The 19,705-nt window shown below is 39.8% G+C and overlaps 1 protein-coding gene across 2 annotated transcripts in view; it reads left to right on the forward strand.

Moving 5' to 3' along the window:
- LOC103046458 (matrix metalloproteinase-16-like) overlaps positions 1-15,620 on the forward strand; it is an 89,730-nt gene extending 74,110 nt beyond the window's left edge. For both annotated transcript variants that reach the window (XM_049480197.1, XM_007250375.4), the window contains 3 exons: positions 9,436-9,586; positions 10,003-10,118; positions 11,988-15,620. In XM_049480197.1, coding sequence (XP_049336154.1) covers positions 9,436-9,586; positions 10,003-10,118; positions 11,988-12,316 — 596 coding nt within the window. In that variant the 3' untranslated portion in view covers positions 12,317-15,620. The remainder of the gene's footprint in view (positions 1-9,435; positions 9,587-10,002; positions 10,119-11,987) is intronic.
- The last annotated feature ends 4,085 nt before the right edge of the window (positions 15,621-19,705 follow it).

Raw genomic sequence — 19,705 nt, forward strand, 5'->3', positions numbered from 1 at the left:
CAAAGGCGTTATACGTACCCGAGAACTTGACGGACTGGAAGACTCTGAAATAACTGACGAGATGTCATTACAAGGAGTTACACACGTGAGACGGATTATTATCAAAAAATCAAACTACACTTTCAAGACTCACACATATATTTTGACTTTCAATAGGGCCCATCTGCCTGAAAAAGTGGACATAGGATACATAAAAACAACGGTTGATCCTTACATTCCAAACCCGCTCAGATGCTTCAAATGCCAAAAGTTCGGACATGGAGCAACAAACTGCAACAGTGCTGCGATATGCATCACCTGCGGAGAACCTGAACATGGAATTGAGTGCAAGGAACCCCCAAAATGTGTAAACTGTAATGGAGACCATAGTGCGGCTGCCAAATATTGTCCTGTATGGAACAAAGAGAAAGAAATCCAGAAAATAAAACACAGCAACAAGATTCCGTACTTCGAAGCCAGGAGACTTGTAGAACAAACTCTGAACTTTCGTCCTGAGAAGTCCTACGCAGCAGCAGTAAAGGTCACATCAAATGTGGACACACAAACTGATTTAACATGGGTTTGTGGTGCAAAACCCTGTCCAATTTTAAGTGCACAAGAAACGGTTACCCACAAACAGAAAACGACTTCTGGCCACAAAGCTATGGAATCAGAAACCAATAGTAAATCGAGGAAGAGTTCAGGCTCTCAAACTAAACCAACTCTTCAACACAACAAACCAAAAGATACACCAAACGAAGTAGAAATGCAAGACCCGAAACCGAGACGCCACAGAAGCTCATCACCCAGAGGTAAACCCAAGGACCAATTGCATGTTCTACCCACATGATAGCTGACATTAATATCGTACAGTGGAATTGCAGAGGTTTCAAGGCAAATTTTCCGGAACTCCAACAATTGGCGGCAATATTGAATCCCATAGCCTTCTGTCTCCAGGAGACACAAATGGACGCACAAAATATTGCAACCTGCAAAAAGTATATTCTGTATCTATCACCAGGTCCGTCCACTTATCGGCCAACAGGTGGGACAGCAATACTGATCCGGGACAATGTTCTCCACAGTAGAATTATGATAAACTCTGTCATTCAAGCTACAGCTATTCGAGTGACCCTGCATAAACCAATAACCTTGTGCTCGATGTATCTACCCCCAGTGATCCATGTACAACAGCAAGACTTGGACGCATTAATAAATCAACTCCCTTCTCCTGTCATCCTCATGGGAGATTTTAATGGACACAACACGTTATGGGGAAGTACGAAGACGGACAACAGAGGCAGAATGATTGAAGACCTTATGAATGCAAGAAGTTTATGTCTTTTAAACAATGGGGACAATACTTATCTGCACCCCGGACATGGAACTTACTCTGCTATAGACCTCACAATCTGTTCCCCGGACCTCTTCCTTGACACGACTTGGCAAGTTTGGGATGATCAATGTGGAAGTGACCACTACCCACTAAGGATCAGTTTTACTACCGAAACAAGACTACTAAAACCTTCAAAGTGGCAACTCAAAAGGGCCGATTGGCAAGCCTTTCGTACTTCCTGTGAAGCACAGTACCAGATTCTTAACCTAAACGACAAACCTTCAATTGAATGGTTCACAAACTCCCTCATAGACATAGCTGAACAAACAATACCCAAATCCACAACAAAAAATACGAAACATTTTAATCCATGGTTTAATGAAGACTGCAAAGCTGCTATTCGTAATAGGAAAAAAGCAATCAAATATTTCAACAAACACCCCACTATGGACAACTTCATCAAAATAAAAATTAGCAGAGCTCAAGCTCGCAGAACAATAAGGGCGGCCAAAAGGTTCACGTGGGAAAACTTTGTTTCAAAACTGCAGATGAACTCTCCCTCAAAGAAGGTCTGGAACATGATCAACTGCATGAAGAACAAAAACAGATCTCCACAAATTCAACATCTACAATGCAAAGGAACTATAATAACAAAAGAAAAGGAAATAGCGGACGAACTTGCAAGATCTTTCGAGAACAACTCTTCCATAGAAACTTGCCTCCCTGAATTTCGGAAAATCTACTTACGACAACTTAGAAGCCCACTCTCTTTTAACTCAGACAATCATGAGCCATACAACTGTCTCTTCTTATTGGAAGAACTACAACTTGCCATTAGTACGGCACACGATACGGCCGTAGGACCAGACCAAATACACTATCAGTTCCTAAAGCACCTTCCGGACAGCACTTGCCAAACACTATTACATATAATCAATGAAATTTGGACAACGGGCAATATACCAACCAGTTGGAAGGAAGCAACTATCATCCCTATTCCAAAGCCGGGAAAGGATCACACAGATCCAAACAACTACCGACCTATAGCGCTTACGAGCTGCCTATGTAAGACCATGGAAAGAATGATAAATCGACGACTTGTGTGGGTGCTGGAACAACATGGATTGCTCAGCAGTTTTCAGAATGGTTTCAGACGTGGCCGAAGTACGATAGACCATCTAGTAAGAATTGAAGCATTCATCAGGAATGGATTTCTGAATAAACAGCACACTGTAGCAGTGTTTTTTGACCTTGAAAAGGCATATGACACCACATGGAAACAAGGCATCCTGGCTGATATGAAGAAAATGGGCCTCAAAGGACGGCTACCCACGTTTATTGCAAACTTCCTGACTGGCAGACGTTTCAAAGTTAAAATAAAAGACACGTACTCTGAAACTCATACTCAGGAACTGGGTGTACCACAAGGTAGCATATTATCTGTAACCTTGTTCAACATCAAAATCAATCAAGTAACTGAAGTACTGGACACTGACATCATGTGCTCACTTTATGTTGATGATTTATGTATATGCTACAAAGGAAAATACATGCCAGCTATCGAACGAAAACTTCAAATCGCAATAAACAACATATTGCGGTGGACTGCCCAAAATGGGTTCAAGATCTCCAAATCTAAAACAACATGCAACCATTTTTGCCAACTACGATCACTTCACCCAGATCCCGTCTTGTATCTGGATGGAGTAGCCATTAAACTGGAGAAAGAGACAAAATTTCTGGGGATATTCCTAGATCAAAAACTCTCCTTTAAACACCACATCCAGTACTTAAGAAACAAATGTCATAAAACACTGAATATAATAAGAGTGCTAGCCAATACTAGATGGGGAGCAAACTTCCACCTACTCCGGCACCTTTTCAGAGCTCTAATACAGTCCAGACTGGACTATGGCAGTATTATATATGGTGCAACCAGAACGTCATACCTTCGTCCGTTAAACACAATTCAACATCAAGGCCTGAGACTGGCCTTAGGTGCATACAGAACATCTCCCATAGACAGCTTATATGTGGAAGCAAATGAACCACCGCTTCGTCTAAGACGACAAACAATGGCCCTGAACTATGCTGTTAAACTCTATGGAAATAGATCAAACCCTGCCTACAAAGCTACGTTCAGGAATCGCTTCGAAAATAAATATGAGGCCAAACCAACACAGATTCGACCCCTAGGACTTCGAATCAAATCGGACCTGGAAGCCCTGGAGCTTCCCATGGATTCGATGAATCAGACTTGCCAGCCCATAGCCCCCTGGGAGTATACAACACCAAACATAATATTGAAACTGGCAGAAAAACGAAAGCAAAACACCCACCCGAATGACTACTACCAGTTATTCCTTGAAACCAGAGGATGTTACCTACGTCATATGACAGTCTACACAGATGGCTCCAAAACTGAAACAAGAGTCATATCAGCAGTCACATGCGCAAACTACCAGCACAGTATACAGCTACCAAACTCCAGTTCCATATTCTCCGCAGAAGCATATGCGCTATTATTGGCCTTGGAATACATCCAAACAAGCAACCGGAAAAAATTTATCATTTTTACAGACTCCAAATCCTGCCTTAAAGCCTTGGAACACCCTGACACAGTCCATCCCATTGTTACAGAAATACTGAGAAAGGACAAAGTACTACGAGATCAAGACTTTGACGTGGTCTACTGCTGGATCCCAAGCCATATTGGAATCCCAGGAAATGAAAGAGCAGATCGACTTGCCAGAACATCCACTGCAGTCAGAATCAGCACACGACCCATCCCTCCCAGAGACAGCTATCCACAGATCTTCGCGTATTTCAAAAACAAATGGCAGACTGAATGGGACAGTAAAACCTTTAACAAACTGCATGACATAGAGGACAAAGTCGGACGAACCTACACTAGAATGGACAGTCGTCTACATCAAACCATACTTACAAAATGTAGAATCGGCCACTCAAAGTTGACGCACCAACATCTACTGACTGGAGAAGATGCTCCAACCTGTCACCTCTGTAAAGACAGACTTACCTTGAAACACATTTTAATGGACTGCAAACCACTGCACTCAGATAGACTGAGGTTTTTTACTGAACGTGAGATGCCAAATGTGCTTAAAGCCGCAGCACCTGGAAAAATTATGAATTTTTTAAATTTTTTAAATATAACTCAACTTTTATAATTAATTTTATATAAAATAATGCACAGTTTGAAGATTTGACTTAAATACCGCCGTTAAAATGACCCTAGTGTGTCGGCACGGCGTTAAGAACCTATCTATCTATCTATCTATCTACAGGAGCAGAATTAAAGCAAAGGGGCTTATCTGTGGAGTATGTGAATTACTGTAACTGAAGCAATTTGGCTCTAAATCTGTGACGGTAAAGGCTCTCAGCTGGGCTGTGTGCGCGTGTGAGTGGCTGGGTGTGCGTATACACAATTTCATGCCACAGAAATACTCTGCATACCTTTAATTGTCTTGTTTTCCCTGCAGAGAGTTCAAGTCTTTAATCTTTACTTTTACCATGCAGTCATCTTTGATCTGAGCTTTAAAAACATTAGGCAGGGGGATCTGCTTATTGTGTACTCACGGAAGGCAACAGCAAATAAAACGCCTTACATTATTTCTCAGCTGTAGTGAAGAAAAAGCATGGTGAGTTAATCACTGCCAAGTTTGTACACTTATGTTGTATGTAGTGGTGCATCAGGCCCTATTTGGCCTGTGATTTAAAATGTTTTAAATCAGTCCTACCAGAGACCCGTTCTACCTTAACTAGGCTTTGGAATGCAACTCAAATTCAGACAAAGCTGTGTGATGCTACATCACTCAGCCCTGTACAAATGGAGATTCAAAGACAGCAGCGCTATACTATATTGCAAACATACTATATTGTCACATTATAATTTTATATGATATGACAATGTATTGAGTAGAGCTGTAGATTGCCTAAAACTGTCTCAATACAAGGGTTTCAATTTAGTATATGTATTTTTTAATTATTTTGAAAATACTATAGAATGATACTATAGGAATAGTATAAAACAGGTATAAAATCTGAGTAAAAGAAAATGATCCAATGACAACACAGCAACTGTCTAGCAAAGTAAACCACTCTCTAAAACCAATCGTTGCATGTAAACTGTTGTTAAAAAAATCAATACTGTGCTTTTGAGAATTGATACAGTACTGCAAAGACATTAATAGTGTGATATTTCAGTTTGATATTTCTAATGCCCCTAATATCAAGCCAAGCAACAAATCTGACGCTAATTATTCCTGGTGTGTCAGTGGAAGCCTTCCAACGAAAGTTATATTTGCTTCCTTTTTTATTTTATTTTATTTTTTTACTTTAAAAAAATGATCTGACCCATTATACAGTCCGCTCTGTGAGCTTTGTGAACCGCTACACACCTAATTGTAAGGATTCATATAAAGCTTTGCTGAATTTAATATAATGCAAGGCTCAAACGACTTTGCATATCTTCTACTGTATCGTATTTTCCCAGCAGAGCGTGGGAGGCTTGAATCTTTACGTTTACGGTGTGCTGGTCCTTGATCTCTGCTTTAAGAACATTAAGCAGGTGATCATGCTGCGCTGCACTGCGTTCGCGTAAGGGAGCAGCAAATAAACGCCTTCCATTATTCATTTGTTGTACAGAATATCAGACGTGAATATATAAGGCTCTTCTCTTATTCATGCAGTCCACAGAGAGAGAGAGATGAGGAGAAGCGTAGAGAGACAGAAGGGGGAAAAGAATAAATGATGGGGGAGGAAGAAAGAGAAAGTAAGGCACTAGGAAACAGGGTCTGTTGAGATAATGATTACAAATAAACACACAGGGTTTTTCTTTTTTTCTTGCACAGTTCAGTTCCTCGAAAAACAGACTAATGGTCCCTAGCGTTCCAAGAGCTTAGAGAATCTTTTTCTTTTTTGGTCTTCCATCATATTATTATTATTATTTATCTCTCATCTGCCCACCTACTCTAATTTGAGGCCAGCTAGAAGAAGCTTTATGCTTCAGTCAGTGGAGAGAGTGTAGGGTAGGGGTGTAAGAAAATATTAATAAGTCAGTATATGTAGCAATATTATGTTTTGGAATAAATCAATTACTGTATTGATTCACAAAAACACAGTATAGATTTTTTTTTTTAAAAAACAAGTTTGCATGTAAAGATTGGTAGCAGGCAGGGACTCATTTTGTGTTTTGTGTTTAAACCTTGACCACTAGAGGGCGCTCTGTCAGCCACTGTACCCCTACTGTGGATGTGAAGGGGTTTGGGGAGGTGTTGAGTATTAGAGCTAGGCAGAATTTGTTTTGAGATTTGCCTTCATAACTGATTAATTTCTTTTAATGAACTCTTTTCATCTCAAGAGCAGGAGCTGCAGAAATCCTGTCATCCACTCCCTGTGAGAGTTTTTGTTAAACAGCTTCTTTTTAAACATGCCCAAACACAGAATTTGGATGCGCAAATATGCACTGCGTGTGTAGCTGCGTCATTTTGATCAGTAACTGTTAAACCAAAAGTTCAAGGCAGCCTCAGCTCTCTTCTGCCCTCTCAACACCAGATCCTCAGCTTTATTCAGCAGCTTAGTCAAAATCGTTTTTTAGTAACAAGCATCACAGCTAAACCTGTTTCAGTGAGTTTTATTAAGGGCAAAAGTTCAGTGTGATCTGTTCTGAATACTTAAAGCTTTGCTATATAGTAAAGATTTGCTGTAAGTGGTAGTTTTGGGAATAGTTCAGATGCTTATCCTTTTTTTTATTCTAGCCACAGTTTAAATTGTCCAAACATAAATACGATACTCGGAAAAGAGTGTGTTTCGTGATTTCCAGGTTTTGTAGAAAAACATTGGAAAAAAAATCATTAAGCTATGATGTTAAGACATTTAAAGTGGCCCTGAAATATTAGAATGTTCTAAATGATTTTCTAAATGTAGGTTACAGCTGCACAGTATATCCTGTCGTCATTATCATCATTACCACAATGTGTCAAAAGTCACATAACAGGATGGACAGTGTCACATAAGGGATATTAGATCCAACACCATGTTTCTCATTTTCCATAACATTATATTTCAACAAGCTTAGAACCAAGCTTATAGACACAAGGGGCATTAATAACATAATGTTGTTGTTTGACTTCTGGTGAAATTTGTGTTTTTTATGACTGCAGTACATATTTTATTTCTAATACAGTGCAGCCATACTATAGTTACCTTCTATGGATGAATTAGCTATTTTTGGAGGAACATAATGACCACCACTGCTTTATTAGCTAGCATCATTCCACTAACAAATGTAAATGTGGTTTAACTGCGCACACACACACACACATATATATATATATATATATATATATATATATATATAAAAAATATATAATTAATGGACATTGCATTATTATTAATGCACAATCATTTGTATTAGTAGTTATTTAAATGTAAACATGTTAATGTATTAATTTAACTACCAATTGGTGGTATTGAATCCCATGATGTGGCTTTGACTCCTAGCTCAAAAAGTTTACTCCACCTTCAAAGTAAAATCTCTAGCTAATTGTACTGTATGGAGATATGCTTGAGTTATATTTACAACAGAAAAAGTGGTTTGTTTAATTAACTTATAAAATGGTCTAACAAAATTCCTCAATGTCTTTTCTAAAACAGCTGCCTAAAAATCATAAAGAAAAATCTATATCCAAAATACCAGGAAAGGCTAGCATAATGAATAGCCAAACCAAGTGTTGGACAAAGTGACACAAAAACCACTCCTTGATGTATTATCATATGTATTTATTCTAGTATAAATAATTCTGTCCCAACAAATCTGTGTGTTTATTTAAACCCGTATGTGCACTGTTTGTGTAGATTGCTGTATGTGTGGTCCATGTGGAAGTGGAGGAAAGATTATGATTTAGGCACTTTTCCTGGACTGCATAAACACCATTGACTGCATTATAAAATACAATGTAGTGAGCGAGCAGCTAGCGTGAGATTATAAACTTTTTACCAAGAATTCAGTGTAAAGATGAAAGCATACAGTATATGGCACAGCTTATCATTCCTAACCCAATATAAAGTACTAGTGTGCCCTAATATCCCTCAAATACTGTACACTCCTACACACACACACACACACGCTGCTTCAGGCCCCCAGCCCCACTGACCTGTCTGGCCTCTGTCTGGCAGTCAGGGTTTCTTGGCAGAGCAGAGCTGACCCTGCCAAGAAGGGCATGAGAAAGACGCAGGTGAAATGACAGGCATTTCCTGTCTCGGGGGATATTGGGGTAAACCCCGTCCTCCTCTGCCCTCTTCCCGCTCTTCTAACCAACATTCAGCACTCGCAAAAATAATCTCCGCTCTCATACACCCCTACAGCTGCACGGCTGCTTCCTCGCATCTGCGGGTCACCACTGCGGCCTGTAACGTACCATTGAGAGGCGAGAAAAAAAAAACGTTCCTTTTTCCGAAAAGAAAGCTGCGTCAGTAGCGTTCCGTGTTTTACAGTAATAGAGGTCTCTGCTGAGGGACCACCTCTCCGGCGAGCTTTTCAGATACCCTGACATTTAAAAGTGAACATTTTAATGGGTTGGAACAGGAGGGCTCTGTCAAACAAGCCGACAAGGCCCCATTCGGCATAATTAAAAGCAAACAGGGCAGTCTGAAGTGTGAAATTGAATGTTTGTTCTATCGAAACAGACGTTTATCACAAAGTAATGTAAATATTAAAGATTTCATATCAATAATGACAGTGCCAGCCAGTGTGTCAGCACTTTGAAGGATGTTTTGCTTTGCTGCCTTCGCTGACCATAAAAGAAAATCATGGATTTTCCTATAATGGCATGACAAAATGTGCCATTAAGATGGACATTGATTTGAAAACAATATATGTGCGCAGGGGTGGAACAACTCAGGGAGCGGTACAACTGTTAATCAAAAGAAGCAGCAGACAATTGATAGCTAATGTTTTATGGGAGCTGATTGGAGTACGCGGTAAGTGCTGAATTGCCAGCACTTTCATTTGGCCAAGCAAATGTGTTTGCGGGATTGCATATGGTGCTGGCAGTTGGATGAATGTACCCCTAAGGCTGTGCATTTGACTTCTGCAGGGAAGCAGTTCTGGGTGTTCAAGGACACCATGCTCCAGCCTGGCTACCCAAAGGACATCTCCACGTTTGGGAACGGCATGCCAGCACAGAGTATTGAGACCGCCGTCTGGTGGGAAGATGTAGCCAAGACCTACTTCTTCAAAGGGGACAGGTCAGTATGTGCTTTCAATATTGCTGCAATAGCATTATTACCACATTTTTACTTTTTTATACTTCAGAAAAGTTGAGTACTTCATTATTTTTTGTATTTTGTAATATGTGCTGTATTTCATCTGCTTCATCACTGTCCTGTGTCTTTAAAACTTTACATTTATTTCAAACGCTGTGCTATTATGCACACTGTACATTGATATAATCACAGTCACACAAAAACTGCTGCCCTTTTAACTTTCAACTTAAGTCAAAGGAAAAAAAAAAACTTGATAATTTTTGAGCATTGGTCCATTTATCACAATGTTTTGGCACACTATAAAAAAACACTGGCCAGTTTCACATTAAACCAATAATATGCAGTTTTTAAAGTGACATCAGCAATATAATATTAATATACTTATTGTTGCCATGCAGGTACTGGAGATACAATGAAGATATGCGGACCATGGATCCTGGCTACCCAAAGTCCATCACAGTGTGGAAGGGCGTTCCACCTTCTCCTCAGGGTGCCTTCGTAGACAAAGCCAACGGTACAGTCTGTTTCTCTAACTAATTCCTGCTAAATATATTTCCCTAAAGTCGAGCCAGAAGTCTTCCATAGCTTCTGCTCAGCTTTCAGATGGTGCTCAGCACGGCAGAGCGCCTCCGTCACATCATCCTAGTTGCACTCTGCCCAGCTGAACAGCTTATAGAAACCCCAAGAGAGTCTTCTTCTCCGTCTCTCTTCATTGGCTGTCGAGACTAGTTGGTGCGTCTCCGATTGGCTGAAGCCGTAGGGGTGGGTCTGACTCACGTTGGCATAGCTTATCAGTAGATGTGTGCAGTTGGACTGCCACATGTGTGCCATCTGTCCCCATCTCTGCCTGCCAGATCCACACATGGGTTCCGGCACTCAGCAAAGCGTGAAGGGTGGATCGATATTACAGGAAAATCATTTGGCTGACCACATTCTGACAGCAATTTCATTCAGCCGCCATCCTCGCGTGTCACCCGGATGCCCCAGATAAAAGAAAATTGACCCTAATTATCAGCTATTATTGCTACCCAATTAAGGAGGGATAATGGTGGGAGATTTCTCAGCAGCCGTACATAGGAGTTTAAGAGTCAGTGAGTTTCTACTTTTTACTCTAGCTAAAGTGAGACAAAAAAGAGAAATTAAGAGTAATTGTTTAGATTCAAACTCGGACAATTAATAACACTTTACAATATCATTTGTCATTATTATTTAATGAAAGTAAGGCTCACATTATTTCCATATAGATCTTTACTATGGGTGTTCCAATACATACATATTCAGTATTTGTATCGGTCCAATAGCAGCCATAATCAAACACACTGTAGATGTGGGCTTATAGAAATTGTTAGGGCTTATTTCCATGTCTGTGTTGTGCTAAAACCCTGCGACTACGAGGTCTGTAATGTTTTCTATCCCTGACCAACGAAAACAAAGGCATGAATTAGTTGTATTAAGTTTATAAACATAATATTTTTTTTTATTTGTAGTTTACATTTGTCAACACAGACTTGGATTTTGCTTAGGTAGGTACAAGTTGTAATCTGTTACTTACGAGATACATTAAAATTAGTTAGGTTATTGCGACCAATTAACTTTTAAAACACAGGGCAGTGTACATTTAAACATGGCTACAATCAGGTTCACAGTTAATTGTTTTCAAACTGGGTACTGGATATACTTATTATTATTTGTCATTCAGAACGAACTAAGCTTTGCAGTAATTCCAGTTATTGATTGCATTTGTTAAATGTTGCTGGAATAAAAAGTGAATCAAACACATTCAAAGACCTATTCTCCACTACAGTGGCTTTCCTTCAGCTCTGTTCCGTAGCACAGGCTTAGCCTCGGCCATAGTTACTTGTTCTCCACCTGAATCTAATTCACAGTCAAGCTGAAAGCCAAAGCACACTTTCCCAGGATGAATCTGTGCTCTTGCTTACGGTAAACTACTCTGCCACTCTAGTGATTTAGAACCACCCTCACACACTCCACTGCCACCTCAAACTAGAGGACTCTGGCTTCTCCGGCTTCTCAGCCGAACGAGCGCCTTCCTCTGTTTTCCCCTCTCTCTTCCTGGGAAAAAGGGTATGAATAATGCAGGCGGAGAGAGAAAGGAAGAGTTCATCCAGGTTGTCCTGCTGAGGATGTCATCGCTTTACATTTGTTTCATCCACCAGGGAACTGGAGAAGTGCTCTCATTTCTCCACACACAACAATGCAGGGAATGTAGGCCAGTGGGGTAAAGAAATCCAGACATCAGAGAGTGTGGTCGCACAGTTGGCAAACGTGTCTAAAACTAAATTGCTGTGGTTACAAAACCATCCATCAAGGATGCCCTTCACTGTGACAAAAGCTATAAACAATGTGTCTGCGTGTTTTGCAGGTTTCACATACTTCTACAAAGATAAAGAATACTGGAAGTTCAACAACCAGAGACTGCGGGTGGAGCCGGGCTACCCTCGCTCCATCTTGAAAGACTTCATGGGCTGCGACATGACTCCCATCGATCCCGACCGCCTCCCCAACGAGGACGTGGACATCGTCATCAAGCTGGACAACGAAGCCAGCACGGTCAAAGCCATCGCCATAGTCATCCCCTGCATCCTGGCGCTGTGTCTGCTGGTGCTGATCTACACTGTCTTTCAGTTCAAGAAGAAGGGCACGCCCCGCCACATACTGTACTGCAAACGCTCCATGCAGGAGTGGGTGTGAGGTAGAGCCCTGCCCCGTGTACTCCCACCAACCCCGGCCAACGCCGCGGTGGTACAGCCCACCTTAAAACCTGCAGACTTACGGCCCTGACCTCACTCTGTCTCACTCCGGCTGCTGTGGGGAGCAGAGAGGGCCTTTGCCTAGATCTCCCCCCTCCAGGAGAGGAAGGGTGCATTATTTCTTACTCCCAGCCCCTCTCCCATTGACTCAGTGCGCCCACTCTAAGACTAGGGAGGGTTTCAGACCAGACACCTCTCGCGGTGCACTGCGTCGTCCTGCGTCAAATCAGGTCTTAACTGTTCTAAGTGGAAACAAAGCTGATTGCTATATCTTTAGGTTTTACTCCCAACTGCACGAGAGAAACAAAAGAAAACAAAGAAACAAGCCCATCTTAAAGTTGCTGGAATTCAACAAGTTGACATCTTTTCCTTTTTTTTTTTTAGCCTTTTTATTTGATTTAATCCATAATTTATTTTTTGGAACCGAGGTATTTTACGATTCCCTTTAAGCAGTCCTGAAGAAGACAGCCCAAACCAAATAAAGACTTCTTTCTCTCCAAAGAGGATTTTTTTTTATAAATATATAATTTTTTTGTTTGTTTTTGTTATCACTTTCTTTACTTTTTCCTCCTTGCTCTTAATCTTCTGTAGTGATGATAAGAAGTGGGGAACTCTTGACTGTTGTGGCAGTCTGTCTCAGAAACAGGGGCCAAAATATTTTGCAATATTTTTAACAGCCTTAATTATAGATTGTGTTCTTCTCGTTTTGCTCTTTCTTTGTTTTGTTTAATTTTGGGGTTTTTATTCCAGTTTTGCTTCGTTTGTTTGTCGGCAAGCCAGTGAGTGGCGTCCATTGCTTTGCTCCGTTTGTCCTACCTGTGATTGACCGGCCACGCTTAACCAACTTGGCCAGAAGCCTCTTCGCAGGTCTGCCAAGCTGCTGGAGCAGGGGCGAGCGGTCAGTCTGCACTTAAAGTGAAATTTATATCAGTGGAAGCAGAGAGAATAGGTTCAAGCCACTACACGAGCTAATGCATTACTGCGGCTATCTGACGTTACTGTCGGATGTCCGCCTATCAGTGGAAATGCGACATTAAAGGATAAAGTGCTTGAAGTGCTATAGTGCTTTAGAACATCACTCACTCGTTTGTCCATGTTTACCTGCCCCAGCGACCCAGCTTGGAGCTTTGGTGCTCCTGTCCGATAAGGAACTCTGCTGACTCCAGGTCAGCCCAGTGTGTCATCTCTTCTGGACTGCCTTGTTTTAGGGGAGGGGCGGTGGTGGTAAAATTCCCAGAGCCTTGGCACACACTGCACAGGGGCTTCATCCCAGGACCCATGAGAGCAACACCTCAGGACAGTGCTTGTGTGCGAGGGGCGTACGAGCATTCATGTCTACATTTGTGTCCTCCAACTGACCTGAGAGGACAAAGAAAAGGAACTTTTAAAAAAGAAAAAAAGAAAATGCCTAGGTTGTCATGTTAGGTTTTCAAATAAGATTTTCTGGACGGAACCAGAACTCTTAACAGCGCCTTGCGGCATGCAACTTGAACTGGGAGCTCAGCCTATTGCATTAGAGGGACATACAGTACCTTGCTTGCATTTATTTTTTTGTGTTTTCTTTTCTGGTACATTACAAAACAAACAATGAATGATCTCAACCTCAAGGTACAAGCGGTACTCAAGTGAGCTGAGCTATCATTAAGCATTCTTTTCTTGGCTGATACTGATCATAAGCGGTATTTTTTTTCTTTCTTCAGATCATTCTAGTTGAGTGGTGAACATGTCATTGCTGTTTGGCCAGCATTGTTTGAATGCGTGTCTGTCACGTTATTTTTTATTATGATTATTGTTATTATTCATTTGAGAACAAATGAGACATTTCCAAGTTCATGTAAGACTCAAAGTTCATGGGACGATGGATCAGTCCTGACAGAAATAATAAATTGATTGACATAAATGGATTTACGTTCTTTGGTTATATTTATACCCTTTTTTCCCCCCAACAGAGCAAAAACCAAAGTGCCTTTTTAATAGAAGCCTTGCTTTGATTTTTGCTCTTGCTTAGACTATTTCTCACTGCCTTAGTTTTTTTGTCTTTTTTTTTTTTTTTTTTTTTACTTACCTGCCTCTTTACTCAGTCGGTCTGTCGGTTTCTCTCTCCTTCTTTCTTCGCATGTTCGCACGCATATGCATGAGCACAGCTCAGTATTTCCCAGAACCTTGGAAGACAAAAAATAACAGAAACAGACCATCATCATGTTTATGTGGGAAATACCGAGACCAAAAGCTCAGCCTCTTAATGGTATTGTATGTCATGCGGTTATATTTAAAATTTGATAAGAATCAGAGTCAAAAATGTAAACACAGACAGACAGACATGCTTGTTCTGACTGCCACTGACCACTAGCTGTGGACTAAAGAGGCTATTTTTAGCTTTTGGGGGTAAAAAAAAAGTTAAATCCAGCATGACTCTACAGTGGCACTGATTTCAGTCTATATTTACACTGGCTACAGTGGCTGTGGCAATAGACCATCAGTAAATGAGCTATTATTAGTTTCTACAGAGCTCATTTCTGAACATTACAAGGTCTAAGGCCTTTGACATATTACTGTTTTTGCCTCTCTTATGACCAGCAAGATTAATAAGCTTTTAAAGGCAGGACAGGCTCGTTTCTGGTTTGTGAGAGAAAAGAAGAATTGGTGCTAACTTCACCTACACTGGCAAAGTAACTGTATGGTGCTGTTCTCTTCTTTAATCCAGTATGGATTTACACTTGAGTGATTGTGGTCTGAGCAGGAATAATGCGCCTTCCTTTAGCACTAATCCTTATTGTGTATCGGTCTAATGGCTCACAGTTAGCAGTTAGCAGATATTTTTACTTGTTAATGATTTAAGGGGTCATTCATCTTGAACAAGCTCTACATTTTGAGCAAGCACACACTGATCCTGTCTGTTTATGCAGACAGAAATGATCAGACTATTGTTGCTGTGTCAAAATATCATCCATTTCCAACAGTGTCATTTATTTTTATTTTTTTTAACAGAACCTTGCTCTTTTTTTTTCGACTCATCTGTGGTTGATACTCTTCATGTTCATTCTCATGTTCATTCATTATCTATAGTTGTTTTAATAGACATGCGTTTACTTTTTACATACGGGACTGTTACGACAATGGAGGGGACTATTGAGAATAGAAGTCTTTTCTACCATTTTTTAAAAATCTGTCTTTGGCATCACTGTTTCTTTTTGCTGTATCTTTTCAGGATCCATTTCGTTGACCAATAAACACATTTCAACATATTTTGCGTGAACCCTCGAGTCATGTTCATGTGCATTCGACATCATACACATTCATATGTTTTTGTGTTTGTTTTGTTTCCATTGCTCCATATCATCTGTTTTCCTCATATTTATTCTTTTGTAGCATCTATCATATGGATGAGACACTCAGCCATGAGAACTTTCCAGCTTTCTGTCCGGTGCAGCTCCCCCACAGTGCACTGCACATAAATATAAATCTCAACACTCGGTAATGAATTCTGCACTCGCTTCCCGCCGTTCCCTGCGGTCAAGTCCACTGTCTCGAATGTTTGTGCTTAAACATGTTTAGAGCAGGTACGGTTCACTACAACACAGATTACGTCCATAAAGAAGCAGAGGGAAGTGGAAAGGCAGAGGCTCGGCGGAGTGATTCGAACTGCAGGGGGAAATTAGCTCCATTAAATCACTGTATTGATTCCACTGTGGAGCTTGCTCCTGTCACACACTCCACTGTGCCTTACTTACTGTCCTCATGGCTGAGCTTACATCCACTCATCCACAGTCTCACTCATCACAATATACGTCTACAGGTCCTGCGTGTGAAGGCCTGGTACCTGCAGAATCGTTGCATGTTGCAGTGTTGACTTGTTACCCTTACAGCCATATTAAAACGCTCTAAAGGCAAGAATATTAGTTAAAATCTTTACGATTGGATAAGAAACAACACCTGAAGTAAAAGTCTTGGTGTGGGCCCCGTCTTCAGCTCAGGTCTCTGGTAATTTCTGAACCTTGCAGATGGCAGGAGTGAAGCCAACTCCCTGGGCCATGGAACAGGACCAGTTAAAGGATGGAGGGTCAGAACGACAGCCTCTGAAATGAGATTTAAAAAAATTATTTGTTTTGTGTTTTAGGGCTCTTGCAATATCAACAAAATGTGAACAGAAAGTCTCAAAGCAGTTCTCTTGACCAAAGTGTGTTACGAACAGAGCCGGCCCAAGGCATACTCAAATTAGATATCATGATAAAAATATATTTTTTAAATAACAAGTAATAATAAAACCTATATATATATAACAAAAATACAAACTAAATGGTATTACTCACGTAAAAGCGATTTTTGTTATGTTCATATTTTGCACACCAATTCTAGGTTAACCGATTCCTGCTGTTGGTTGCTGCCACTGTTCGGCAAATGCAGATATGCAGTGCTTAGGTGGTGTATAACTAATGCAAGAAGTGAAGTGAACGTGAGTCGAAAAAGTCATGTTTAAAAAAAAAAAAAGGAATTATCCCTCTGGAGCAGAGAGAAGAAAAGAGAAGAAGCTGTAAGAAGAAAGGAAACAACAGCAACCCAAAAGTATGTTTGCTTGTCCAATATTGCAATATTTTTTGACACAATTAACCAAGCCTTTGGTTCAGTTTATGTTCTGAATAAGTTAGCTGTTGGCTAACAAAACGCATCCAGAACCTACATTAAATAAGTTTTCAAATAAAAATGACATGAAAGCTGTCAAAATATAGACTTCCTGTAGGTGCATTAAAGTTATCAGGATTGTTCAGTTTTTATTTATTGGACTGCCCACATGCTAAACCAGGGGTGTCCAAACTACGGCCCGTGGGCCATTTGCGGCCCGTTTTCTTTTTTGGAGCGGCCCACAAGGTATTTTAGAAATAAAATTAAAGTTGGCCCGCTGTTAAGCAGGTTTTTATAATGTGAGATTCAAAGTTTGAACGCTAAGTGTCAGAAATGGGCCAAAGAGTCTAAAAGCGGTGAGAGTGAGCAGTTGTAGCGCAGAAAAAAGGTGCCAAATAGTCTAAAAGCTGAGAGAGTATTCAGTTGTAGCGCAGAAAAAGGGCAAAAGAGTCTATAAGTGGCCGTAATTAAGGAGTTTAATATTAAGAGACATCATGAAATGAAACATCAATTTGAAAAATCTTAGTTTACACAAAATTGTTATAAATAATTGTATTATTTAAAGTGCTATATTTCATTATTTGTTTTACTACAGAGTCTGTGGCCCGTGACTTCAAATATATTTCTCCTTCTGGCCCCCAACAAAAAAAATTTGGACACCCCTGTGCTTAACTAACAATGCTGTTGTGGTAGATAATAATGGGTAATGTTAAAATTAGTGACTAAAAACATCTAGGCTAGGATGTAACCTAACGGTATCATCAGTTGTTAAGAGTTGTTAAGGATTTTATTGTAAAAAGTAAAAAATAACTGGTTACTTGTTCATTGTAAATGCAGTGTCTTGGGTGCTGACGCTATTTTCAAATAGTTAGCCCATAAGAGCCCAGACACATTCCTGGATATTGATAAGTTAAAAAGAGAACTTAACTGTATTTTAGTCATAAAGTCTTAATGTAACACAAATAATTTCATAACTTCTTTTTTAACAGTTTGTTCAAGAAATCAGGTCAGAACTAAATGTATGGAATGTAATACATTTAATTTAAGCAGCTGAACGGTTAAATGGTTGAAACAGATCTATACAAGAAAATAATATACTTTTAAAAGGAGCTAGTTTAGTAAATAATGTTGAATGAACAAACACAGATCCACAAGCTGTCCTGTGATGATGCTCTCAGGATATTCAGCTTGTGTCACTTAGGAACTCCATTAAGTAAAATGACTAAAACGTGTTGTATGGTACTTTACACATTTTTAGAGGGTTCCTGACACATAACCTATATCACCTTGTTTTTTGGGGATAAATAAACAAGCTACACTTATACACCACTCTGTACTTAAAGGATAAAACAGTTAGAACATTGTTATGAGTCTGCTACTAAGGTTAAAAACAATAGCCAGAATAACACTAATATAATGTAACGTAATGTTAAAAAATGTTAATGGTAGTACATTACACATGCACAGTGTACCTATGGATTGATGAAGCCTCTGGTGCTGAGGTGTGGTATAGGGGGCTCTAAATAAAATTCTGGTTAGGGCTGCATAAAGGCTTAGGATGGGTTGCATAAATGTTGCATCAATTCCTTCTAAAAATTCACGTGTCAAGTCAATACTAAGTCCACAGTTAACACTAGTTAGTTTCAGATTGTCCTTTTACTAATCTGGTTACGCTTAAAGGACGTATGTCATGTTTTATCTAGTAACAAAATCATACAGAAATACAGATTATAATTTTTATGTAATGAAACAAATTATAATACGACTTGGACTTGACTTGGAAACTTGGTTGACCACCAACACTGATGTTTTTAAAATGTTTATTTTCATCTATATTTTCAGATGTACAAATCACCAGTATCCCATTTTAAAATGACATTAAAACAGTAATTTGATTAAACAAATTAATTTATATATACCAGGAATAGCAAGTTATCATGGAGGAGAACATGCCAAGAGGCATGAAAACTGATCTGTGGGAGTTATTCCACCAAATATTGATTACTGAACCTAAAACTTTATATGAACTTGTTTTCTTTGCATTATTTTTGTTATTTCTGCCATTTCTCATTTTCTGCAATAAATCAAGTCAAGTCAAGTCAAGTAGTTTTATTGTCAATACTGCATATGTACAGGACATACAGAGAATTGAAATTACGTTACTCTCCTTCCCAATTTTACAGCAAGTACAGATAATAGATATAATAAAGGAGAATGGGAGACACTATGTGTACAATATGTGTACATTCTCCTTTATTATATCTATATAACAAATGCTCTAAATGGCAATATTTTTATGTGTAATTTGGGAGACATGTTGTGCGTAGTTTATAGAATAAAACAACAATGTTTGTTTTACTCAAACATATACCTAAAAATAACAAAATAAGAGAAACTGATTCAGAAACTGAAGTGGTCTCTTATTTTTTTCCAGAGCTGTATATATATATATCGGACCCAGGTTACTGAATAACTAAATAATTCAGATAAGTCAGACAGTACTAGTTTTTAACTGGACAGTTCTACAGCGTCTCCGTGCGTGTTTAACTGTGTCCGGGACTTCAGACAGAGAGACAGGGGAGAGAGAGGGTTGGGCTTACCCGCGGCCTGCTGCCTCCGCTCCTGTCCGCTCCGCTCCTCCTGTCCGCTGTACTCAGCAGCAGCGCGGTCCACTCCAGTCCTCCTGCGGTTCGGTTCCGTTCAGTTGAAT

This window comes from Astyanax mexicanus, chromosome 6, assembly GCF_023375975.1.
Source record: "Astyanax mexicanus isolate ESR-SI-001 chromosome 6, AstMex3_surface, whole genome shotgun sequence".
Taxonomy (NCBI): Eukaryota; Metazoa; Chordata; class Actinopteri; order Characiformes; family Acestrorhamphidae; genus Astyanax; species Astyanax mexicanus.